Source organism: Sus scrofa, chromosome 14, assembly GCF_000003025.6.
Source record: "Sus scrofa isolate TJ Tabasco breed Duroc chromosome 14, Sscrofa11.1, whole genome shotgun sequence".
NCBI classification, from domain to species: domain Eukaryota; kingdom Metazoa; phylum Chordata; class Mammalia; order Artiodactyla; family Suidae; genus Sus; species Sus scrofa.
Window position 1 is genome coordinate 114,489,554 of NC_010456.5, and position 22,052 is coordinate 114,511,605.

At 51.5% G+C, this 22,052-nt stretch overlaps 1 protein-coding gene across 9 annotated transcripts in view; it reads left to right on the forward strand.

Moving 5' to 3' along the window:
* The window catches only part of NEURL1 (neuralized E3 ubiquitin protein ligase 1), a 78,827-nt gene that overhangs the window by 52,667 nt on the left and 4,108 nt on the right, over positions 1–22,052 (forward strand). For 4 of the 9 annotated variants that reach the window (XM_021072772.1, XM_021072770.1, XM_013983703.2 and 1 more), the window contains exons 2-6: positions 4,571–4,812; positions 5,242–5,563; positions 5,915–5,998; positions 17,547–18,242; positions 21,872–22,018. In XM_021072772.1, the coding sequence (XP_020928431.1) occupies positions 4,711–4,812; positions 5,242–5,563; positions 5,915–5,998; positions 17,547–18,242; positions 21,872–22,018 (1,351 nt within the window). In that variant the 5' untranslated portion in view covers positions 4,571–4,710. Of the gene's footprint in view, positions 1–2,525; positions 2,653–4,570; positions 4,813–5,241; positions 5,564–5,914; positions 5,999–17,546; positions 18,243–21,871; positions 22,019–22,052 lie in introns of all 9 variants that reach the window. The other 5 variants (XM_001926877.5, XM_021072771.1, XM_013983702.2 and 2 more) reach the window with 3 other exon arrangements.

Below are 22,052 nucleotides of genomic sequence, written 5' to 3' on the forward strand. Positions count from 1 at the left end.
CCTGCTTTTGAGGTTCCTTCTTGTTGTTTCATAGTTGTGTGTGTTTTGATTGCAGGGTACTCTTGATTGTGTGGATGGATATGCTGTGTTTTATTTATCCACTCACCAGCTGGAGGGCGTTTGAGTCGTTTCCAGTTTGAGGTTATTATGACTAACGCTGCTGTATGTTTGCGTACAGGTCATTGTGCAGGTGTTTTTTTTCTCTTGGGTAGGTGCCCACGAGTGGAATTGCTGGGTTGTACGGTGGGTGTTTAATTTATAAGAAACTGCCAAGCCATTTTCCACATTGGCCGTGCCATTTTGCCTCCCATGGGTAACAGATGAGGGCACGGTTCGCATTTCTGTGTTCCAGGGGCGTGCATGTGTGTTGTGGAAACTGCATAACAGAAAGCTAGGATCCTCCTGTGTGCTACATGAGACAATTTTCAGTGGGACACGGATGAATATTTTTTCATATTTTATCAGTTATGACCATAATTTTTTTCTTGTTAGGGCCGTATCTTCGGCATATAGAAGTTCCTGGGCTAGGGCTTGAGTTGGAGCTGCAGCTGCCGGCCTACGCCACAGCCACAGCCACACCAAATCCAAACCACATCTGCAACCTATGCCACAGCTTGTGGTAACACCAGATCCTTAACCACTGAATGAGGTCAGGGATTGAACCCACATTATTCTGGAGACGGTGTCAGGTCTTTAACCTGCTGAGTCATAAGGGGAACTCCAATTAGGAGTTTGAAAATGCCTTTAAAAAAAATGTATCCAGCCCACCAAACCCATGCTTTCTTGGCTGTTAATGCTGAATGGCTAAGACAGGTCCAGTTAGATGATCTGGATTTGGCTCTGAGAGCCCCATCCTGCTGGCTGGGTGACCACGGGCAAATACTCAGTCTCTCTGAGGCTGATTCATCATCAGTGAAATGGCTTATACTGTCTCTCCTGCCTCATCAGTTTGCTGTGAGGGTGAAACCAGTAAGTATATGTAACCTCTCAGTTCAGAGCCTGGCACGTGTTAGCACCTGATGAACGGCTGCCGTTGTCATTAGATGGATGTGGCCCGTGTGTAGTAGATGTGTGCTCTGTGTGGTCATCTTGTACATCCATGCGTACATGTGTGTGCACAGTGTGTGTGTACATGTGTGATTCCTGGTCTGATGGATAAGGGCAGGGTTAAGTCCCTCTCTCTCCTATGCCTCCTAAGGTCCAGGTTACCCTTGTGATCTCACAGGTACATGTGTGTAAAGGCCCGTGAATGTGCCTTTTTGAGGGCACACATCTGGGTGCCCACTTCGTTCCTAGGGACCGAGTCTCCCTCATCCTCATTCTCCATCTCTTCTGCTATCATCCAGGGAGCATGGGCCTGTGCTGCCTTCACCCACCCAACATCCTGCTTGTAGACGACAGGGCCTGGGGAATGGTCCTCCCAGGGCCTGGGGCTCTGGTCCCTGGGGGTCTCCATCATATTTGCCCCGAGCCAGGGTTTCCTGGATCTTTACCCAGTGCCCCAGGACCGCACCTGGGATAGGTGGGAAGGAGAGGAAGCGTTTTGAAAGATGTTGAAGCCTTATAGTTGGTCCATGGATTCTGAACAGAGGCTGCAGCAGGGGGCCCCATAGGAGAGGCTCTCCTTGGCTGCTGGGCTCAGAAGTTTTAAAAAACTGCTTTATTGGAATATAACTGATACACACTAAACCACAGATGTTTAAGGTGCATGATTGGATAGGTTTTGACGTAGGCACACATCCGTGAAGCCATTACCACAGTCAAAAGTGTGAACACTTCTATTGCTTGTCACTCCAAGTGTTCCCTTGTATCCTTCTCCTAACCACCAGTCTTCTTGTTATCACTCTAGCTTAGTTTGTGTTTCATAGATTTGGTACCAGTGGGGCAGGATGGAAGGAGAGAAAGGGTTTTGAAAGGCGTGGAGGCCCCACAGTTGCTCCATGGATTGTTTACATTTTAAAAACTGGCTTATTTCACTCAGAGCAATTAGTTTGTAATTCCCCCATGCTGCTGCTCCTGTCAGCAGTTCATTCCTTTTTCATAGCCTAGTAGTATTCTGCTGTATAGTCATACCACATTTATTATCCATGCATCTAGCAGGTACTTCTTTTTTTTTTTTTTTTGGCCATACCCACAATACATGGAAATTCCTGGGCCAGGGATTGAATCTAAACTGCAGCTGTGACCTAAACCATAGCTGTGGCAATGATAAATCCTTAACCCACTGTGCTGGGCCAGGGATCCAACCCGTGTCTCCACAGAGACAAAGCCGGATCCTTAACCCGCTGTGTCACAGCAGGAACTCCTGGTACTTCTTTTATGCTTTCATTTCTGTGTTGTATACAGCCCTGAACAGGCCATAGTCTTCCTTTCACTGGTGGTATTTTTTGAAAGCAAGGATCAAGTTGTGTCTGAGATTGGCCTGAGCCTGTGGGTACCTCGTTTAGGCAGGGCACCTATAGCCAATGCCACCCTTTGCTCAGCTGTCCCTTTCCTTGGAATGACCTCTGCTCTATTCTCTTCAGGGGCCACTCAGCTTCTTTGGGTGGACTTCCCAGACTGTCTGGGTCTCCTCTGAGCAATTCCAGCCTTCACTGCTTGGCAGCCTTCAAAGCCCTGGAGCACCATTCTTGATTCCTTAGTGAGAGCAAGGTGAGCCCCACCTTGTGGACCTGGCCTGCAGGAAGCTACTCCAGAGAGGCCAGGAAGCTGTTGCTCAGGGTGTCTCTTTGGCTCTGGATTGTGGATGCTGGTGCCTGGGGCCCTCCGGGAAGGAGGAAGCAAAAATGCAAAATGATGCAAAGTGATGCAGACCAGTACAAACACAGTCTGGAGCAAAGTCTGGGCTTTCCTGGGTCCTGGGATCTCTCCCTCCTTCTCTCCTCCCTCTCTGTCTTCCATCCCCTTCCTAGAAACCCCTCCTCTCCCTTTAGGGAGGGGAAGGCCTCTGGGCAGGCCTCATGCTGACAGAGCTTTCTGTATTATTAAATTCCTGCCTTGGAGGGACCAAAATTTGAAATATCTTGGAAGGCCTCCGTCACATTCTGTGGCTTTCTGCTTCCCCACCCCCAGCTTCCCCATCTACTGTGTCTCTTCTCAAGATGACAGGATGGGCAGAGGCTAGTCTTCCTGACGGATGGGACACAGATCTTGGGGAAGAAATGAGCCCCCAGCTGCCAAGACTATGCATTAATGCTGCCAGTGCTATGGATACATGTCTTGGAGCCTCAGGGCGGGGCCACTTATTGTGCCAGAGAGGGGAAGTGGCTTCCCCAAGGTCACATGGCATGACAGACACAAGCCACCTGGCACTGCATCTCATGTTCTTTCCTCTCTCTGTCCTGTCTGCTGGATGCCAGCCTCACGTGCATGTAAAGTGCTTTCTGCACCAAGTCTTCTTTATGGAAGGAAGCACTGTACCTGCCTGGGCAGGGGTTCTTGAGGCAGATCTAAGTTCCTAGGAAGCCTGGGTGAAGAAACCTGCCTGTGTTCAGGATGTGGGCACAGGCAGTGTAAGGCAGGAAGGCAGCCTGGGGAGGAGGGAGGTGGCCCTGAAGGAGGGAAGAGAGTGATCCTGGAGCTGATGCTGCAGAGACCCCCCACCCCCACCCCTGGCCCCTGCTTCCTGGTCTCCAATCACAGCCCCATGGTCATGTGTTCACTGCAGCTTATCACTATCTGCCATTTGTCTTGCAATTTCTATCTTTGTTTTATCTCCCTTCTTGGACTGTTGGCTTCTTGAGGATGTGATCCATGTATATTTCATGCCTTATCTTCAGTGCCTAAGATAGGGTTTAGTATTCAGATACATAATGAATATTTGTTGAATAAAACAAATGGTGGTGGATGTTGGTTGTAAATGGTGTCTTATCACAGTGGTGGTGGAAAGTAAATGGTGTAAATACTGGTGAGGAGAGTTGATAGTAGTTGGTGGTGGTGGGTGAAGGATGGGGTAGATGGTGGTGGTGATGATGGGTGAGGGGTGGGGTAGGTGGTGGTGGTAGGAGGTGATGGGTGAAGGATGGGGGGTAGATGGTGGTGGTAGGAGGTGATAAGTGAAGGATGGGGTAGATAGTGGTGGTGATGATGGGTGAGGGGTGGGGTAGGTGGTGGTGGGAGGTGATGGGTGAAGGATGGGGGTAGATGGTGGTGGTGATGATGGGTGAGGGGTGGGGTAGGTGGTGGTGGGAGGTGATGGGTGAAGGATGGGGGTAGATGGTGGTGGTGATGATGGGTGAAGGGTGGGGTAGGTGGTGGTGGTAGGAGGTGATGGGTGAAGGATGGGGGTAGATGGTGGTGGTGATGATGGGTGAAGGGTGGGGTAGGTGGTGGTGGTAGGAGGTGATGGGTGAAGGATGGAGGCAGATAGTGGTGGATAGCAAATGGCAGTAGATGGTAGCAGGGGAAGGATGGTGGCAAAAGTGGCAGGGGTGGAAGGGGCAATGATGGTGGAAATCCTGGGCAGTGGATGACTTCTGCTTAAGCCCCAGCCCTCTGCCTTTCCCTAGGGGCACCTGGTCCAGCTATTGGACTGTCAAATTCTCTGACACTGTGACTTGTTTCTTTGCAGACTCCACTGGGGGCCCCTTCCCTGTCACCTCTCACCGATGCCACCACAAGCAAAAGCACTGCCCGCCAGTGCTGCCCGGCGGGGGGCTCCCGGCCACGCCGCTGCTCTTCCACCCACACACCAAGGGCTCCCAGATCCTCATGGACCTCAGCCACAAGGCCGTCAAGAGGCAGGCCAGCTTCTGCAATGCCATCACCTTCAGTAACCGCCCAGTCCTCATCTATGAGCAAGTCAGGCTGAAGGTGGGGCCTCCCTCCCTTCTCCTGTCACTGTGTCCCCTGGGGCACCCCCCATCCCCCCCGCCCCAGTCACTACCTTCTTCTCATGGTCATTACTATGCCCTTTCCTCTTAATAGCTGCTTCCGCTCTTCCTCACCCCTTCTCTTCCTCCTCCCTGCTCCCTCCTCCTTTCCCAGCCTTCCCTGCTTGACAGAGAAGGAACAGGAGAGGAGAGTGGCAATGGGACCCCTGACTCTCACTTGACCTATGGGAGGCTCCTGGGAGAGGGAATGGAGCCCGAATGACCAGTGAGCTGGGCGGTATGACTCCCACGGGAGTCTGGCTGGGGTGGGGAGCCGAGACAGGCACAGTCCCTCCCCCTGGGTGCTGTGATGGTGGGGGAGAAGCTGCACTGGGCTGGGGGCTGTCTGAGGCCAACCCCCTGCTTCCAGATCACCAAGAAGCAGTGCTGCTGGAGCGGGGCGCTGAGGCTGGGCTTCACCAGCAAGGACCCATCCCGCATCCACCCTGACTCGCTGCCCAAGTACGCCTGCCCCGACCTGGTGTCCCAGAGTGGCTTCTGGGCCAAGGCGCTGCCCGAGGAGTTTGCCAACGAGGGCAACATCATCGCCTTCTGGGTGGACAAGAAGGGCCGTGTCTTTTACCGCATCAACGACTCAGCTGCCATGCTCTTCTTCAATGGGGTCCGCACGGCCGACCCGCTCTGGGCCTTGGTGGACGTCTACGGCCTCACGCGGGGTGTCCAGCTGCTTGGTGAGTGCCTCACCCACCCCCCGCCGCCTCCGGTCCTTATGTGCAGGGCTTATCTCTAGGTGCTGTGGTCTGATGTGGCTTGGTTCCATCAGGCAGGGGGATGCTGCCCCCATGGTAGGAGCTCTGGGGCCGAGCAGGCACAGGGACAGTTCTGGGGACCTTCATGTGAACGGCAGAATGTCCCCTTCCTCCTGGCACACCGGTGCGGCATGTGCAGCCTGGCAAGAGTTCTGTCCTCCGTGGCCCTTCAGGTTGCACCTTTGAGCAGTGTATGACCTTCGTTGTCATATATGGAAGACCCTCCCCCCTCAGGAAGAGATTAATATTCATCATCATAACCATATCTTATAGAGCCCTTCCTGCGTGCCAGGCACTTTGTTGTTGCCGTTCTCGTAGCAGCCCCAGGAGACAGACTCCATCACTGGGTCCATGGAGGTGAGGCTCAAGCTCAGAGAGGTTGTCATTGGCCCCGGGAGGCACCACAGGTGAATGGTAGAGCCAGAACTGGTCCCAAGTCAGTCCTGGATCCTGGGCTCTGCAGCCTTCCAGGAAGTCCAACCCCACCCTAGTGCTTTTTGCAAGGACATGGGTGAGAGAGGAGAGCAGGAGGCTCTGGATGGGGTAAGACGCTTCTGGCTGCTTCCAGGACCGCCAGCATGAGTAAGGCCGCTTCAGGGCAGTGAGAGGGCAGATATTCTGTGGGAGGCATTAGAAGGCATTCTGGAGCTATGAAAGTATCAGGCTCCCTGGCAAAGGCACACACAGACCCTAAATGCCATGGCTGGCAGGGGCCTCAGCGTCTCAGACTTCCTTGGGTCCCACAGTGAGTTGATGGCTGAGATGAGACCAGAATCCAGGCCACCTGATTCCTAGTCCAGGAATCCCACCTTGCTATGCTTGAGCGTGTGTAGGCAAGTGTGTGCACGTGTGTCTGTAGGAGCATAGCCTGGGTACACATCAGCCCATGGGCAAATAGGCTGTGTGTACAGGAGGAGCCTGGATGAACCTCAGCTTTCCCTTCTATGAAATGGGTTGGTAGGAAGATGAAATTCAACCAAAGAGGCTGTGAGTAAAGTGCCCAGCTGAGTCCTGGGTACCACGTTGATGCTGAGTCAACACTTGCTCTTCCTAGTTCCCTTCCCTGCCTCCTCGCCAAAAAAAAAAAAAAAAAACTGCCACGGAGGTGGTGGAAAAGTGTTTTTTTCTTTTTGTCCTTTCTGACGTCAGAGCCTAGAAACAGTGAAGCTCTTCTTTTCAAAACACTTTTATTTGAGAAAAAAAGAGAGTTTAAAAAAAAAAAAAGACACTGAATGTAAAAACAAAGACATGAGTAATCGTCAGTAGCCTTTCTGCATGAGGGAGGGATCCATGTCTTATCTGGCCAGGTTCCTCTCTGGAGAGGAATCTTGTGCCTGGCGTGTGAAAGATGCTGAGTATTTATAGGGTGGGTAGGGGAGTGTGATGGGATGGACGGGTAGCTTGTTAGATGAAGGAAAGGGTCGGGGTGCTGAGGTAGACCCAGCCCTGCTCACAGAGCCCCAGGCTCGATAGGAATCAGGGAGACAAAGCAAACATTCCTGAGACAATCGGGGCATAACCCGAGAGGACAGTAAATCGCCGAACGCTGTGGTCATCGGATCCCGTCCATCTGCCGAGATGGGTTCCATCCAGTTATCTCTCAACCTCACAGCAGCCAGCCCTGGAGGGAGTGTTTTTTTTTTTTGTTTTTTTTTTAATCTCCATTTGGCAGGGAGAAAATTGAGGCTTATGTAGGCCCGGCTTGTGTAGGGATGTGGCAGAGCTGGGACTCGAACTGGGTGTTCTGATGCCAAAACCCTTATCTTTCATATTACCCGTGCCTCAGCGGGTTTAAACAGGAAAGTCAGAGGCGGCTGAGGTCAGTGAGGGAAGATGGAATCCAGGAAGGCTTCTTGGCAGAGGAGGCTTAGGCTGGGTCTACAAATTCCAGGAGGCTCAGCAGGAGGATGAAGGGGACACTCCAGCTGAGATGGGACTTCCAAATCTCAGCAGCCGAACGAGGGGCCTGGAGAAAAACCTTGAAGGGCCCCATCCTGGGGCAGAGCCCAGGCGGCCGGCCTCCTTCCCCCTTTGACTATAAATGGGTTTTCACGCAGCATTTTCACTTGCCTTTGGATTGCCCGTCAGGCTGCTCTCTGTACAGCCGGTAAGGCCGAGGCCCCAGCTGATTCTGATCACAGCCATAAATCACCGTAATCCCTGGACACTTTCAAACACAGATTATGGCCCCTAAAGTGAATTTGCAGATTAAAATATCTCCTCATTTTGTTCTTTCTGATTTAAAAAAAAAAAAAGTTTCACTCAAGATATCTTTGGAGGAGTTCCCTTCGTGGCTCAGTGGTTAATGAACCTGACTAGGATCCATGAGGTTGCAGGTTCGATCCCTGAGCTCGCTCAGTGGGTAAAGGATCCGGCATTGTTGTGAGCTGTGGTGTAGGTCACAGATGTGGCTTGGATCCTGTGTTGCTGTGGCTGTGGTGTAGGCTAGCGGCTGTAGCTCCAATTTGACCCCTAGCCTGGAAACTTCCATATGCCGCAGGTGCAGCCCTAAAAAGCAAAAAAAAAAAGACCTCTTTGGAGGTGGGCGGGCTGCTCTATGCCCCCACCCCCGGGACACGCCCACTGCCCCTGTGCAGCCTCAGGGTCCGTCTCCCTCCCCATCCTCATTGCTGTCGTCCCCCCTGCCCATCTCCCCCCTCTCCTGCCCACCATGTCACTGCATGAGCTCGTCTGGGCCTCTCTCCCTCCACCCAGATCCCACCAGCTCCTCTGCTTTCCCGGGTCTCCCCCCTTAGCTGCTGCCTTTGTGTTTCTCCTCTGAAGTAGTTGCTCTCTGTCTTGGTGGCTCTGAGGATGGGCCTGTCTTTCCTGGAGTGATTGTCCCCCAAACCAGTGTCTCATCTTTAGAGACTTCCTACCAGGCCTGCCCCCTTGCCTTCATGCTTCTGTCTGGAACCTGTGGCCACAGCCCTCCAAACCCCACTTGGCCAGTATCAGCTTCTCAGACCAGAGACAGCCTGGCATCCCTGGCACATAGTAGGTCTGCAAGTCAGGCCATGGACAGATTGGCCCTCTTCCTAGACAGAGTGGAGGCAAGGGCTAGTGTCTCTCTCGGATTGACACCTCCAGGTCGGGGCCCCATCCACCCCCACGGCCCTGACCATCACCTAGGCCCGCCAGTGCCCACCCCCCGGCCCCAGCAGACCTGCTTTGGGCCTTCCCCAGTTATGCTGGAGTTGACAGCAGATCATCCTCTTCCCTCCGGGCACCCTGGCCCAAGCCTGGGCTGGCCTCTCTAAGAAAAACAGCTTCCTACCTCCAGGAAGAAGGACCTGCCAGCAACTAAGTAAATAGAAGTCTTATGGAGTAATTAATACTTGGAGAGATAAGTTCCTATCCTAGTTTTCAAGGTCTCCCTGCTCCTCTCAGAAATACTGGCTCAGGGAGAGTAGCTGTGGGTCCTGGCTGAAAGCTAGTGGGCCAGGATTCCACTTACAGGGTGCTCGGAGCACCCCCAGTACCCACCACAGCTAGGTGCTATGCAGGGGTCGTGGGGAGACCCTTAAATTAAAAATCCAGGAGTGCCCATCATGGCTCAGTGGTTAATGAGTCCTACTGGGAACCATGAGGTTGTGGGTTCCATTCCTGGCCTCTCTCAGTGGGTTAAGGATCCAGTGTTGCCGTGAGCCATTGTGTAGGTCACAGATGAGGCTCAGATCTGGCATTGCTATGGCTGTGTCATAAGCCAGCAGCTGTAGCTCTGATTGGACCCGTAGCCTGGGAACCTCCATATGCCAGGGGTTCAGCCCTAAAAAGCAAAAAACAACAACAACAACAACGAAAAAACCCCAGCCCCTTTCATTGAAAAGTGTTTACATCGGGTGCATACCATATGGCTGCTCTGAGGTGACCTAAATCCAATTCTGCAAAAAACTGGCTGTAGAATAAAACTGTGGGCATGCAGCCCAGGAGCAATTCAGGAGGACTTCCTGTAGGAGGGGAGTTTCAAATCAGGAACCAAGGCAGGTGAAGTGAATGGACTGGTTAAGGTAGAGCAGTTTAGGCCAGACAAGAGCGGTGTGCACTGAGAGAGGTGGGGAATGGGCGGTGAGTTGGGGAGCAGATCCTTCAGGGGAGGAGGTGAAGCAGGAAGGTAGGGAATGGCTTGTGCAGAGCAGCTATGCACCAGTGTGTATGTGCACACACCCCAGGGGAGAGAACAGAAAGAGTAGAAGGTTTCTGGCAGCTTCTTGCAGTTGAGTTTTTTAAATAAGAGGAAATGTGGCCCAGAGATGGGGAGGGACCTGCCCAAATTCTCCCAACTAGTCAGAAGCCTGTCTGTGCCTGGAAGTCAGATCTCCCAGTGAGAAGACTTATTACCACATCAGAATGTTTGTGGCTGAGCCCAGGAGGGCGTTAGGAGGGTGTTAGGTGGGGGCTCTCAAGGACTCAGGGTGTCATCCCACCTCACTGCCCACCAAGGGACTATCAGGGTAGCTTTCTCAGGGTCAGGCTGCTGCTGCTGCACCAGTTTCCAGAGTGGCAGGCCAGCCTGGCTGCCCAACACTCTGTAGATAAGGCCCGGGGTCAGGTCCCCATCCAGGATGCGCCTCAGCTCATGGTACAGAGTGTGAGGCATCCCAGCCGGCTGAGGACCACACTGCCATCTGGGGCTCCTTCCGCTTCCCAGGCTAAACCAATATTTACCTTCATCTGTGGCTGCCAGGGGCTGAGAGGCAAATATTAGCTTAAGGAGCCTGAGCCAAGCCCTTGGGATGGAGAAAGAGCTGAGAATGCTGATTCTTCCTCATTGATAGTTTTCATTTCTTCTTAGTTAAAAAAAAAAATAAAAATCTTGCTGTTCCTTCTGCTTCAGAGACTCTTCCAAGCACTCCTTTTCTGCTCACCCCAAATTTTGTCAATTATATCATGGCCCAATACCAAACACTCCCCTCCACCAGGGAGCCTTCCCTGACCGCCTCTGTCCTTCATGGACCCTTCCTGACCACCTGAAGTGCGTGGAGGTCTAAGCGTGTATTGGCCGTTCTGCATCATGTATTGTCCTGCTTTTGAAGAAGGCAGCAGAAGTCCTCTTTGCCTATTTATTTTATTTTATTTATTTATTCATTTTTGTCTTTTTGCTGTTTCTTTGGGCCGCTTCTGCGGCATATGGAGGTTCCCAGGCTAGGGGTCTAATCGGAGCTGTAGCCACTGGCCTACGCCAGAGCCACAGCAATGCGGGATCCGAGCCGCATCTGCAACCTACACCACAGCTCACGGCAACGCCGGATCGTTAACCCACTGAGCAAGGGCAGGGACCGAACCCGCAACCTCATGGTTCCTAGTCGGATTCGTTAACCACTGCGCCACGACGGGAACTTCAGCCTATTTATTTTAAAAGTTACTCTTGTACTCATTTTGCAGGTAAGGAAAGAGAGGCTCAGAGAGGTCTGATAACTTGCCCACAGCCCCACAGCTTGGCGGAGCTGGGGCTTGAGCCTAGGAGCGTGGGCTTCCCAGCTTCTCTAAATACGAGTCTATCTGGTTTCCCCCTTAAGTCTAGATACCCCCCAAGGGTGGAGACTTCGGCCCTCCTGTGTTTTCCAAAATAGAGATGACGAGAGCTCAAGGCATCAGGGGCCGGCCGCATATGTGGGGCACAGGCAGGCCACCAGGACCCTAGGAGGGTCGAAGTGGGGCAGTGGGTGCCCAGCATCCTATATCCGTGGTGAGGGTGGCTCGGCTTGGCTTGTAGTTCCCCAGAGGCTTTTGAGGGCTTTGTTAGGTTCTGCTATTGCCAGCACACTCTAATTTTCTACCAGAATGAATACATATATAAAGTGCAACCATGTGTAATTGCCAATATTGGAATGTCCAAAAATGGCAGTTTTAGGTGTTTCCATCTAGTATCTCTTTGGCCCAAGACAGAGTTTTGGGGACCTTAACGAGATCCCGGGCGGGACCCAGGGTGGGGTGTGTGGAGGGGAAGAGCTGGGGCCTTGTGGTGTTGGGGACAGAGCCTTCACTGCAGAAGCATAAGCCCTGAGCGAGTCAAGCCTCAACTCGGGCACTCACTAGCTCTGGGCAGGTGTTAGCTTTTCTGTGCCTATACCCACCTCATCTGTTTTTTGGACATAATTATGCATGAACCGTTTCCCTCACAGAAAAACTGTGAGGCTCGAGGTTCTACAAAAATGTTTGCACAAATGGGAAGGGCTGTTGTTTTTAGGTTAAAAAGGAATATCTAATTTTAAAACATCACCAAAATAGACAGTCCCCGGCCAGTTCTCTCATCAGGAGAGGGAGCCTTAAAACCAAGTCCTTGTCTCTGAGTGAGAGTCAAGCCATGTGATCTAAAACCACATCTCTGGTTTTCCATCTGGTTCCTTGGAGCACTGGGGTTTCACAGAGGCATCTCTGGGGTGACCAAGTGGCAGGGCCCTGTGGTCACCTCTTAGACATCAACCAGAGCTTTCAGGTTCTATTGGAGCAAGAGGATTCCACTGCTTTTAAAAAAAACGTTTGGGAACCACCAGACCAGATGATTCTGAGTATCTGTACCTCTCAGATCCTGTGGCTTGCAGGATCTAAAAACCGAAGAGTCTGTGACTCTGAGTGATTCTGGGACATTCTGTCCTTCGTCCTGTGAGCCTCAGCAAGTGTCTTAGCTTTCCGGCAGTTGGGTTTATATGGAGAGGGTGGAGGTGGTGTGGGTTTCAGGGCACTGACCAGAAGGGTGGAGAAACCCCTCGCCCGTTCAAGCTGCCCTCCTGGCTCCTTCCCCTTCCCCGTGCCAGCTGGGGACCAGCAGGAGGATGTTTAGGGACATAGTAAAAGAGCTGGCTTGCTTTCCAAATGGGGGCTGGCAGAGGCCGGCTGGGTGGCTGGGCGGCTGCAGGCTGCCCCGTGGTTAAAGATTATCCAGTGCTGCGGATGTGAGAATCTAAACAAACAAGACTCAGGCTGATAGCAGGCCTGCTTCAAAGGGGCCTCTTGCCTGCCTCTCAGGCTCCCTGCTCCAATGCCCAGGCCCTGCCTTGGTTGCCCAGCAGTGGCTGAGAAGGTGGTGGGAGGGGACAGGCGAGGGGGGTCTCTGGGCAGGAGCTGGTCCCCCCACCCTTGGCCTGGCGCCGCCTCCTCCCCATTCCTTCCTCCTCAGGGTCTTCCCTCAGATGGTTCTTCCCAAGCATTTGCTAACGCAGTTTTCCCGCCCGAGTGCCTCTCGCTTCTGTCTGTTGATCCAAACCGTCTTGTCCTTCAGGGCCTGGGTCAAATCTTGTTTCTTCTGAGATGCTGTCTCTGACTCATTCTGAAACAGGAGTTCTCTGCCATATTTGGAGAGCGTTACCCTCAAAAGGATGTTTATCCTAAGGAAGAGAAGGCATGGGACCCCAGGAATGGATGTAGGCCATGTGGATCCAGGCAAAGAGAGTGTTTCTAACAGTCATGGTTATTCCAAGGTCGGGGCTAGGTGGCTTTGGGAAGTGGTGAGCTGCTTGTCCCCAGGGGCATTCTAGCCAAGCTGGGTGAGAACTTGGCAACGATAGATTTCTTCATTCTCCTCTCAGGTCCTGTCTAACCTGAGACACTAAGAACTTTGTCACAAAATTGTATTCAAATATTTTCATGCCTCGAAGTTTTGATTCTCTCAAGGGCTGCTGGTTCCCCAGGGCCCAGGTCCTGGCTCTCCCTTTTCCTTTAACCCCGGCCCAGGGCGGGCACACAGTGGCAATGAGTAGGTGAACTGAGTGCCACCCCAAGGGGAGGAAACTCTGGCCCAGGCCTCCCTGCCCTTTGCAGGGCCTGACTCTTTCTGCCCTGGCCCAGGGGAGCTTCGAGCCAGCACCAGGAGCCAGATTAGTCAGGAGCTGAAAACTGACAAGTTCTTTCCTAAAAGAGGGGACACAGGAGGGGAGCTGGCTTTGCAGCTCCCAATTGGCCATAGGGCGTGACCCTGGGCTGACGCTGGGCCCTTGAGGTTCTCCCTTGGCTTTGGGGGCTGGGACCCTTCCCTGACCTTCAATTTGATGTGGGCTTACTCTGCTGTGACCTTGGCCGTCCCCTCTGCCGAGGGTGCTCTGACCAGTTCCTCATCTTGGGTTTCATCTATTTCAGGACCCCAGCACAGCCGGGCACACGGATGGGATGGTTATTTTGGAGCTTGCTGGCGGCCGGCAGCTGTTGCTGACCCCGAGGCAGGGAGGGGATAGGTTGAGAAGGCATACTTGGGCTGGGCACTGGCCCCAGGGATTCTGTTTTTAGCTGTTTCCCAGCATCTCCTGTACCTACTCTCCCAATTCCTGTGATATTTCAAGCAAGGCCAAAGGGGTCACTTTTCTACTCCTTTTCCTCTCTTTTATTCTCCCACTGTTTCTCCTCCTTTCTCTTCTTTTTTTCCCCCTCTAATCTCTGCTTCTAGCTTCTGGCTGGTCTTTAGTCAGCGATGTCACGCAGTGATTCCGTCCTGGGTGTCCATCATGACTGATGGAAAGTCTTAGGTTCAAAAAGTTAGTTGCTTGGAGTGTGCAGGTGGATCTGACTTGGGTTGGCAAACTCAGCCTGAGCAAATGCTAATAACTGAGGTTATCAGGTATCCAGGGGCCTGGGGCTTCCCACTCTACCTCTGATCCCTGCAACAACATTGCAAAGCAGGTGTTACCCCTGTTCCCCAGGGCAGTGATCTGGGGCTGGCGGAAAGTTGTTTACCCACAGGCCACCAGCCAAGTGCTGGATCAGGCATTTAAACCCAGGCCTGTATCACCTCAAAGCCCATGCATATTCTTCTGAGCCATGTAGCATGGAAACAATAACAATGGCTCATAGTAATCCTAGGTGCCTTATTCCACTTCATCGTCACAGCATCCCTTCTGAAGGGAGTATTAGAAGCCAGATTTTATACCAATAAATAATGCTGATTTCATGGCTGGAGAGGCCCAGAGGGGTTGAACTATTTTTCTGAGGTCACACAACTAGGAAATGGCAGAGCCAGGATTTGAACCCAAGCTGTTCACTTCAATGTCCTTGTACATAACTATGCTCCTATCCTACCAGTATAGGGATTTTGGTGACAAAAAACCTGAAATACTGTTAGGTTACATTATTAGAGGTAGAATGGATGTATCAGGGGAGGTGTGGTGGCCAAACCTGTGCCTTGAGCTGGTCAGGGTGCATCTGGGATCCTGAGTCTGGTTCTGCTCGTTGTCTCAGAGGTGGGCAGGGTATGCGGGGAATCTGAGTGTCCCCCGGGGAGAGCTGTCCTCAGTGTGGGGCTGAGAGGCAGCCCCAGAGGTAGTGGGTCTAAATACAGGGAGGTGGATTTCGATTTAAGAGAAGGAAACGCTTTCTTCAGGATGGAATGGCTCAACAGTGGCTCGGGTTGTAGGGGGTGGCGGTGAGGTAGGAGATAGTGGGCGTATTCAGTATCCGAGGACTCTTGAAAGGGCAGAGGCCAGGAGAGCTCCTATCCAGCCTCCTCCAGGGATCAGTTCTGAGGGTCTGCCCAGCTCCTCAGGCCCTGGCCTGACTATCCTGAGTGTGTGTGGTTGCAGGTATGTGTGGGTCCCTCTGACAGCCTTGTTCCTCGAGGACTTGGCCCCATCCCGGAGCCTCTTGTTTCTGCCTCACCCTGTTTCCCCATCCCTTTGGCTCTCTGTACTCCAAGCCTCTGGAGTCCTCAAGGGCCAGTGCCCGGAATGGTTGAGGGGTGAGGGGGCAGAGAGGCTGCACCCTGGGTGGGGTCCAGGCCAGCCCACAGCCCTCCCCAGCCCCCCAGTGCTGTCTCTCGGGTCTTGCCCTCCTCGCTTCTGCCTCTCTGCAGCCCCCTAGCCTCCCTGCACTACTGCTGTCACAGAGTCAATTCCCTGGAATAATCACATTTTCCAGTCGGCTCCCTCCTTGCCAAACGCGATGCTGGGAAACCCTGACCAGCCAGGCCCCAAGAGGCTTCTCCAGAGAAGCAGGAGTCCTGGGAGGAGGGCCCAGCACCTCTCCTTGCTGGGGCCCAAACAATACTGTTCCTTAAAGGGACAGGCTTGAGGGCCGTCTCTAGATTCGGCAGGGGCTGGATCCTGGCTTTGCTCTCACACCAAGCACTCCACTCCATCCTTCCTTGGGGAGGCTCAGATAAAAGGCTTCTGGGAAGGGATTGGCCCATGATGTGGCCTGCAGTGGCATTAGCCAAATCTGGGGACTCCCATGGAAAGGGTTTAATAAATAAGGAAGGCCTGAAAGTGGAGAATGTGGTGTCAGGAGTTGGGTAGATTTTGCTGCAATCCTGGATCTGCCACTTGGTTACTGTCATGTAACATCTCTGAGCTTTTACCTGGACAATGGGAACATCTCCATGGGATGCTTTAAAGATGAAATGCATGGGGTAATTCATTGCGCCTGATGACTTTTATTATAAATTATATAGGACTCCATAAAGCAGACAAAACCAGTCAAAAAGTATGGTATTAGAAACATGATTATTGGTATAGAAAGGTTCTTAGGACATAGTGAATGGAAAAGCTAGTTATGAAAAGAGAATTTGCTTGTTTGCTTTTTAGGGCCGCACCCCCAGCATATGGAAGTTCCCAGGCTAGGGGTCCAATCAGAGCTACAGCTGCCAGCCTGCACCACAGCTCATGGCAACGCCAGATCCTTAACCCACTGAGCAAGGCCAGAGATGGAACCTGCAACCTCATGGTTCCTAGTTGGATTCTTTTCCACTGTACCACGATGGGAACTCCTGAAAAGGGAATTTGTATAGCAGGGTTCTTAGCCTGGAGTCCATGCCCATGGATGGCTTTATGCAATTCATGGATGCCCTCAAGTTAACTGCAGAACTTAGGGATAATGTGCATTTTTCTGGGGAGATAGATAAAAGTTACATTTTCAAAGGGATTTGTTACCCATAAAAGTTAATTAAAAACTACTGGCATCTATATAGCATGATTCAATTTTTGTAGTAAAAGAAGTAACCAAAAAATACTGAAAAAGGCTGTAAGGTCATATGTCCAAACATTAATAGTATTTTTCTCAGATGGCAGGCTGAGAGATTACTTTTTCTCTTTGCTGAACTGTCTTTTTATATCAAATAAAATCTGTGTTACTTGTATGATTAAAAAGAAGAAAGGGGAGTTCCTGTCGTGGCGCAGTGGTTAACGAATCCGACTAGGAACCATGAGGTTGCGGGTTCGGTCCCTGCCCTTGCTCAGTGGGTTAATGATCCGGCATTGCCGTGAGCTGTAGTGTAGGTCGCAGATACGGCTCAGATCCCGCGTTGCTGTGCCTCTGGCGTAGGCCAGTGGCAACAGCTCCGATTAGACTCCTAGCCTGAGAACCTCCATATGCCGCGAGAGCGGCTCAAGAAATAGCAAAAAAAAAAAAAAAAAAAAAAAGAAAGAAAGAAAAAAAAAGAAAGGGTTTGAGTTCCAGTTGTCACTTTCAAAAGCTTGGATAAATTCACTTTTCTCTCAGCCTCAGAGTCCTTTCTTGGCGACAACCTCAAACAGTAATGGTTAGGATAAGATGAGACAATTTGTGCAGAGAGGCGGTCTAGGGAGCGGGGTTCCCTCTGACTCCCAGAGGGGCAGAATGTCAGCATGCATTCAACAAATACTGCTGTCTTCTAAGGGCCGGGTGCTGTTCTGGCTGCTGGAGATAAAGAGGGAAAGCCCTAGAAGTGAGATTTTTTTCTTTTTAAAATCCGACTTTTATAATTGTACCATTTAGAAGTAAGCATGTGCTCAGTTTTGGTGTCCTTCCCGAGCCAGCCTTGATCCTTTGCTTACATAGTTAGGTAAGTGTCTTGCATGACGTTATGTGCTAGCATTTTCTATACCCTTAGAGACCAGGTGCATCTTACTGGTGCTTGCTTTAAAGACTAGTGGGAGGAGGAGTGCAGGCGAGTGATGGGGACCGGGAGAGTGACGGTCTCCTGTCTCTCCCTCCCTGGACGCAGACAGCGAGCTGGTGCTCCCAGACTGCCTGCGGCCGCGCTCCTTCACCGCCCTGCGGCGGCCCTCGCTGCGGCGCGAGGCCGACGAGGCGCGCCTCTCCGTGAGCCTGTGCGATCTCAACGTGCCGGGCGCCAACAGCGACAGCGAGGACGCTCCGCCAGCCGCCGGCTGCCCCATCCCGCAGAACTCGCTCAACTCACAGCACAGCCGCGCGCTGCCCGCTCAGCTCGACGGCGACCTGCGCTTCCACGCGCTGCGCGCCGGCGCGCACGTCCGCATCCTGGATGAGCAGACGGTGGCACGCCTGGAGCATGGGCGTGATGAGCGCGCGCTCGTCTTTACCAGCCGGCCCGTGCACGTGGCTGAGACCATCTTCGTCAAGGTCACGCGCTCAGGTGGTTCCCGGCCAGGAGCACTCTCCCTCGGTGTCACCACGTGCGACCCCAGCACGCTGCGGCCCGCTGACCTGCCCTTCAGCCCCGAGGCCCTGGTGGACCGCAAGGAGTTCTGGGCCGTGTGCCGTGTGCCCGGGCCCCTGCACAGCGGTGACATCCTGGGCCTAGTGGTCAACGCTGATGGCGAGCTGCACCTCAGTCACAATGGGGCCCCGGCAGGCATGCAGCTGTGCGTGGACGCCTCACAGCCACTCTGGATGCTCTTCGGCCTGCATGGGGCCATCACGCAGATCCGCATCCTCGGTGAGTGCCCCTGGCCACGTGCTCATCTCCTTTGATCCACTCTCCTCCAGACCCAGCATGGTACTTTCTCTGGAGAGATCCGGTTTACACGGGGAAGAGCGCCCATCCCACCCCCTCAGGCAGTCTAGCCAAGGAGTCATAGACACCAAAGATGAGTTCTGGGTAGGACTCAATCTCATAGTTTGTGGTCCTCAGATCTCTCCACATAAACCATGGGGAGGGGAAGAAAAGCGTGGAACATTGAGTTACACACTCAGAATCTGATTAACCCACATTCCCACAGATATACAAACACCCTCATACACATTCCCCAGTGGCCACTTAAAAATGAGGGGGAAAAAATGTTTCCACCAGCAAAGAACTTTTTGAGGCTTAGTTTCCATTTCTCCAAAAATGGGAATAAAGACCTCTGCCTTGAAGGATGGTTGTGTGTCTAAATAAGAAAAAGAGTTAGCATGGCAGTAACCAGGTATCTCTGCAAGGTGGTGCCTGGGTTGGGGCCTGTGGGCAGTCCCTGAACAGAGGGCCTGGAGGAAATGGGTTTACAGATGTCTGGGCCTTCCTGGGCTTGAATAGACCGAGTTTGAAGGGACTGGGTGACATGGAGTTGCATAAGTCATGTTTCCCAGAGTGTTCTGCAGGATAGGTGTCCATTGAAAAGGGGTCCTTGGGTCAAAAAAGCTTGGGAAGTACTGAGTTTTTAAAAAGCAGGGAATTCTTTTCTATGGAACTTCTCAGAGCCTTTAAAATGCAGTGCAAGGAGTTCCGGTTGTGGTGCAGTGGAAGCGAATCTGACTAGGAACCATGAGGTTGCAGGTTCTATCCCTGGCCTCGCTCAGTGGGTTAAGGATCTGGCGTTGCCATGAGCTGTGGTGTAGGTTGCAGACGCAGCTTGGATCTGATGTTGCTGTGGCTCTGGTGTAGGCGGGCGGCTACAGCTTCAATTAGACCCCTAGCCTGAGAACCTCCATATGCCTTGGGTGCAGCCCTAAAAGGACAAAAGACAATATATATAATGCAAATCTGTAAGAAGAGGGTAGTGATTATGCTGTCCCAGCTTTTCCAAACTGACTTGACCAGGATTTTTTTTTTTTTTTCACGTGTACCTTCTGGAACCTCTGTTATCTCAGAGTGTATTCATTCTCTCTAGTGACAGTCTGCTCTCCTGCAGCAGTAGGCTGGGCTACTTTCGTTAGACTCACTTGGAGAAGCTACTGACATGCAGATTCTTGAATCCCACTTCCAGAGATTTTGTAGATCTTGGATTAGATCCTGGGCGTGTGATTTTTTTTTTTTTTTAAAGCAAATTTGTTTAGACAAGTTTGGGCCTCACAGCCCCCACCCTAGACCCAGGAGGCTTCACAGACAAGATGACATGTATATGTGAGTGAGCATGAGTTGACACTGTATGATTGACGTACTATATCTAGGCAGGTGTGAATAACTAATGTATGCATATAAGCATTGTACGTAATTCTCTTGGTGATTGTGAGAGTGTGGGAGAGTTTTGTGAAACCAGATAAAATCAGTGAGGACCTCCTCCTCTTGAAAGAGACCAAATGTAGATGGAGTGTAAAATTTAAAAAGGAATGAAAAAAAAATGAGGCTAGGGGTGCTAAGAAGTTAGGATTGAGGGAAGATAAATCAGAAAAGGACAAAATCAGGCTAGGTGAAAAGACATCAGGAAGGAAAGAAATTGGGGTGAAAATTTAAGATGGAATAAAAAGAAACTGGACTAGGGTGCAGGAAAAAAAAATCAGGCTAAGGTACTAAGATATTTGGCTACACTTACCATGAGACACTGCTCCTCAGATGAAGGAAATTACATAAGGGCAAGGTACTGTCTTGCTTCAGCACCATCTAATAATAGATAAGTAGCTTTCCAGTGAGGCTTCTGTTGCCCAAAGAGGCTTACTAGACTGGAGCAAAGGAGAAGCTTAAAAAACAAATAAACAAAAAACCTAGGACTTAAATGTCCCTAAAAGGAAATAGGCCAAGGTGGGTGTTGAAGAATAATCATTCAGAATTTAATATTTGTTAAACAGAATGTTCCCAAGATATTTGGAGAATTGGACATTTCAACTAGCAAATTGGTATTGAGGGATCCTGACTCCAAAGGAAGAACAAATCAGTAACAGTGTAAGAAGGGTGATTTTTTTTTTTTTAACCTTGTAGAGGAATGCTTTGGTTTGTTGAAGGCTTAAGTAAACTGAGAATGGAAAGAGATTTCTCTCACTTCAAAATTATAGCCAATTTCATACTTAATGGTGAAGCACTAGAAACATTAAAGTCATGAATATGGTAGAGGTGCTTTATAGTATTGTTCTGAAAATGCTAGCCAGTGCAATAAGGCAAGAAAAGCACATAAGAGAGATGACTTTCTGAAAGGAGATGAGAATTGAAACCTGTTACCACTAATATGAGAAATCCTGTGGACATCTAATGAGTATTCTTAGAAACTATTTAATGAATTAGAATGAATAATAATAAAAATACCTCCTTGCGGAGTTCCGTCATGGCTCAGTGATTAACAAACCCTACAAGTGTCCATGAGGGTTTGATCCTTGGCCTTGCTCAGTGGGTTAAGGACCTGGTGTTGCCATGGGCTGGGTGTAGGTTGCAGACACAGCTGGGATCCCATGTTGCTGTGGCTGTGGCATAGGACAGCAACTGAAGCTCTGATTTGACCCGTAGCCTGGAAACCTTCATATACCACGAGCGTGGCCTTAAAAAGACAAAAGACCAAAAAAAAAAAAAAAAAAAAAAGTCCCCTTGAGCACTTATCTTAGGGCCCTGTAAGAAGGTCACAGGTGAATCAGACTTCCTGTTCTCAGAAGGCTCATGGTTTAACTAGGGAAACAAAGCTTCATTCTTGGGGCAAAGAACAAATGATATCCTAGGCTCTGTAGTTGCTTGCTTCATGCATGGTGTGTGTGGCTGGTCAGTGCTAGAGAGAGATGTGGTTGGGAGGGGTCAAGGCTGCCCAGAGGAGGGGATTCAGGGTAGCGCTCTGAGTCTCCCTGGATAGTTAGCTCTTTGAGGGCAAAGGCTCTATCTGTCTCATTCCCAGGTTTATGTATACACAGTGCTTGGTGCCTGGTAGGCTCTCAGCAAGGGGGGAGGAAGGAAGGGAGCAAAGAGGAAAGTGAATGAAGAAAAGGAATGTTGGACAGAGTAAGTGTGGGAGATGGTGTGGGCATCTCAAAGGTGCCAATACTGAGGAGAAGGGGGTGATATCTGGGGACAGGGATGGAGAGCACAGGGCTCTGGATACAGTGGTGAGGCTGGGGCTAGAAGGGCCAGCCTGGGCAGGAGGAAGGCTTTGTTCTCTGGCATGGGAAACCTTGAAGGTGAAGGGAACATGGGGAAGGGTGGGGGTGGGATTCTAGGCAGGGGGCTTGTTTAGAGATGGCTGATGTGGTAACACCAGAGCATGTTGGGGTGGTTCTCCAGTTTGTAGGCGGGAACAGAAAGCTGGGGCAGGGTACCCTGAGCCTAGTGGCTGGGCTGTGGGGTCAGTCTGCACCATCCAGTTCTCTCCTGGGAAACCAATGGAGGGATGGAGACACGAGTTTTCTCCCAGTGAGCCTGAGTAACGAGCTGGTCCTTCCCTCTCTCCCTTTCTGTAGGCTCCACCATCCTGGCAGAGCGGGGTGTCCCATCACTTCCCTGCTCCCCTGCCTCCACACCAACGTCGCCCAGCACGCTGGGCATCCGCCTCTCTGACCCCTTGCTAAGCACGTGCAGCTCTGGACCTCTGGGTAGCTCTGCAGGTGGTAAGTACGTCCTTCCAGTTCCGTGGTGACTGTG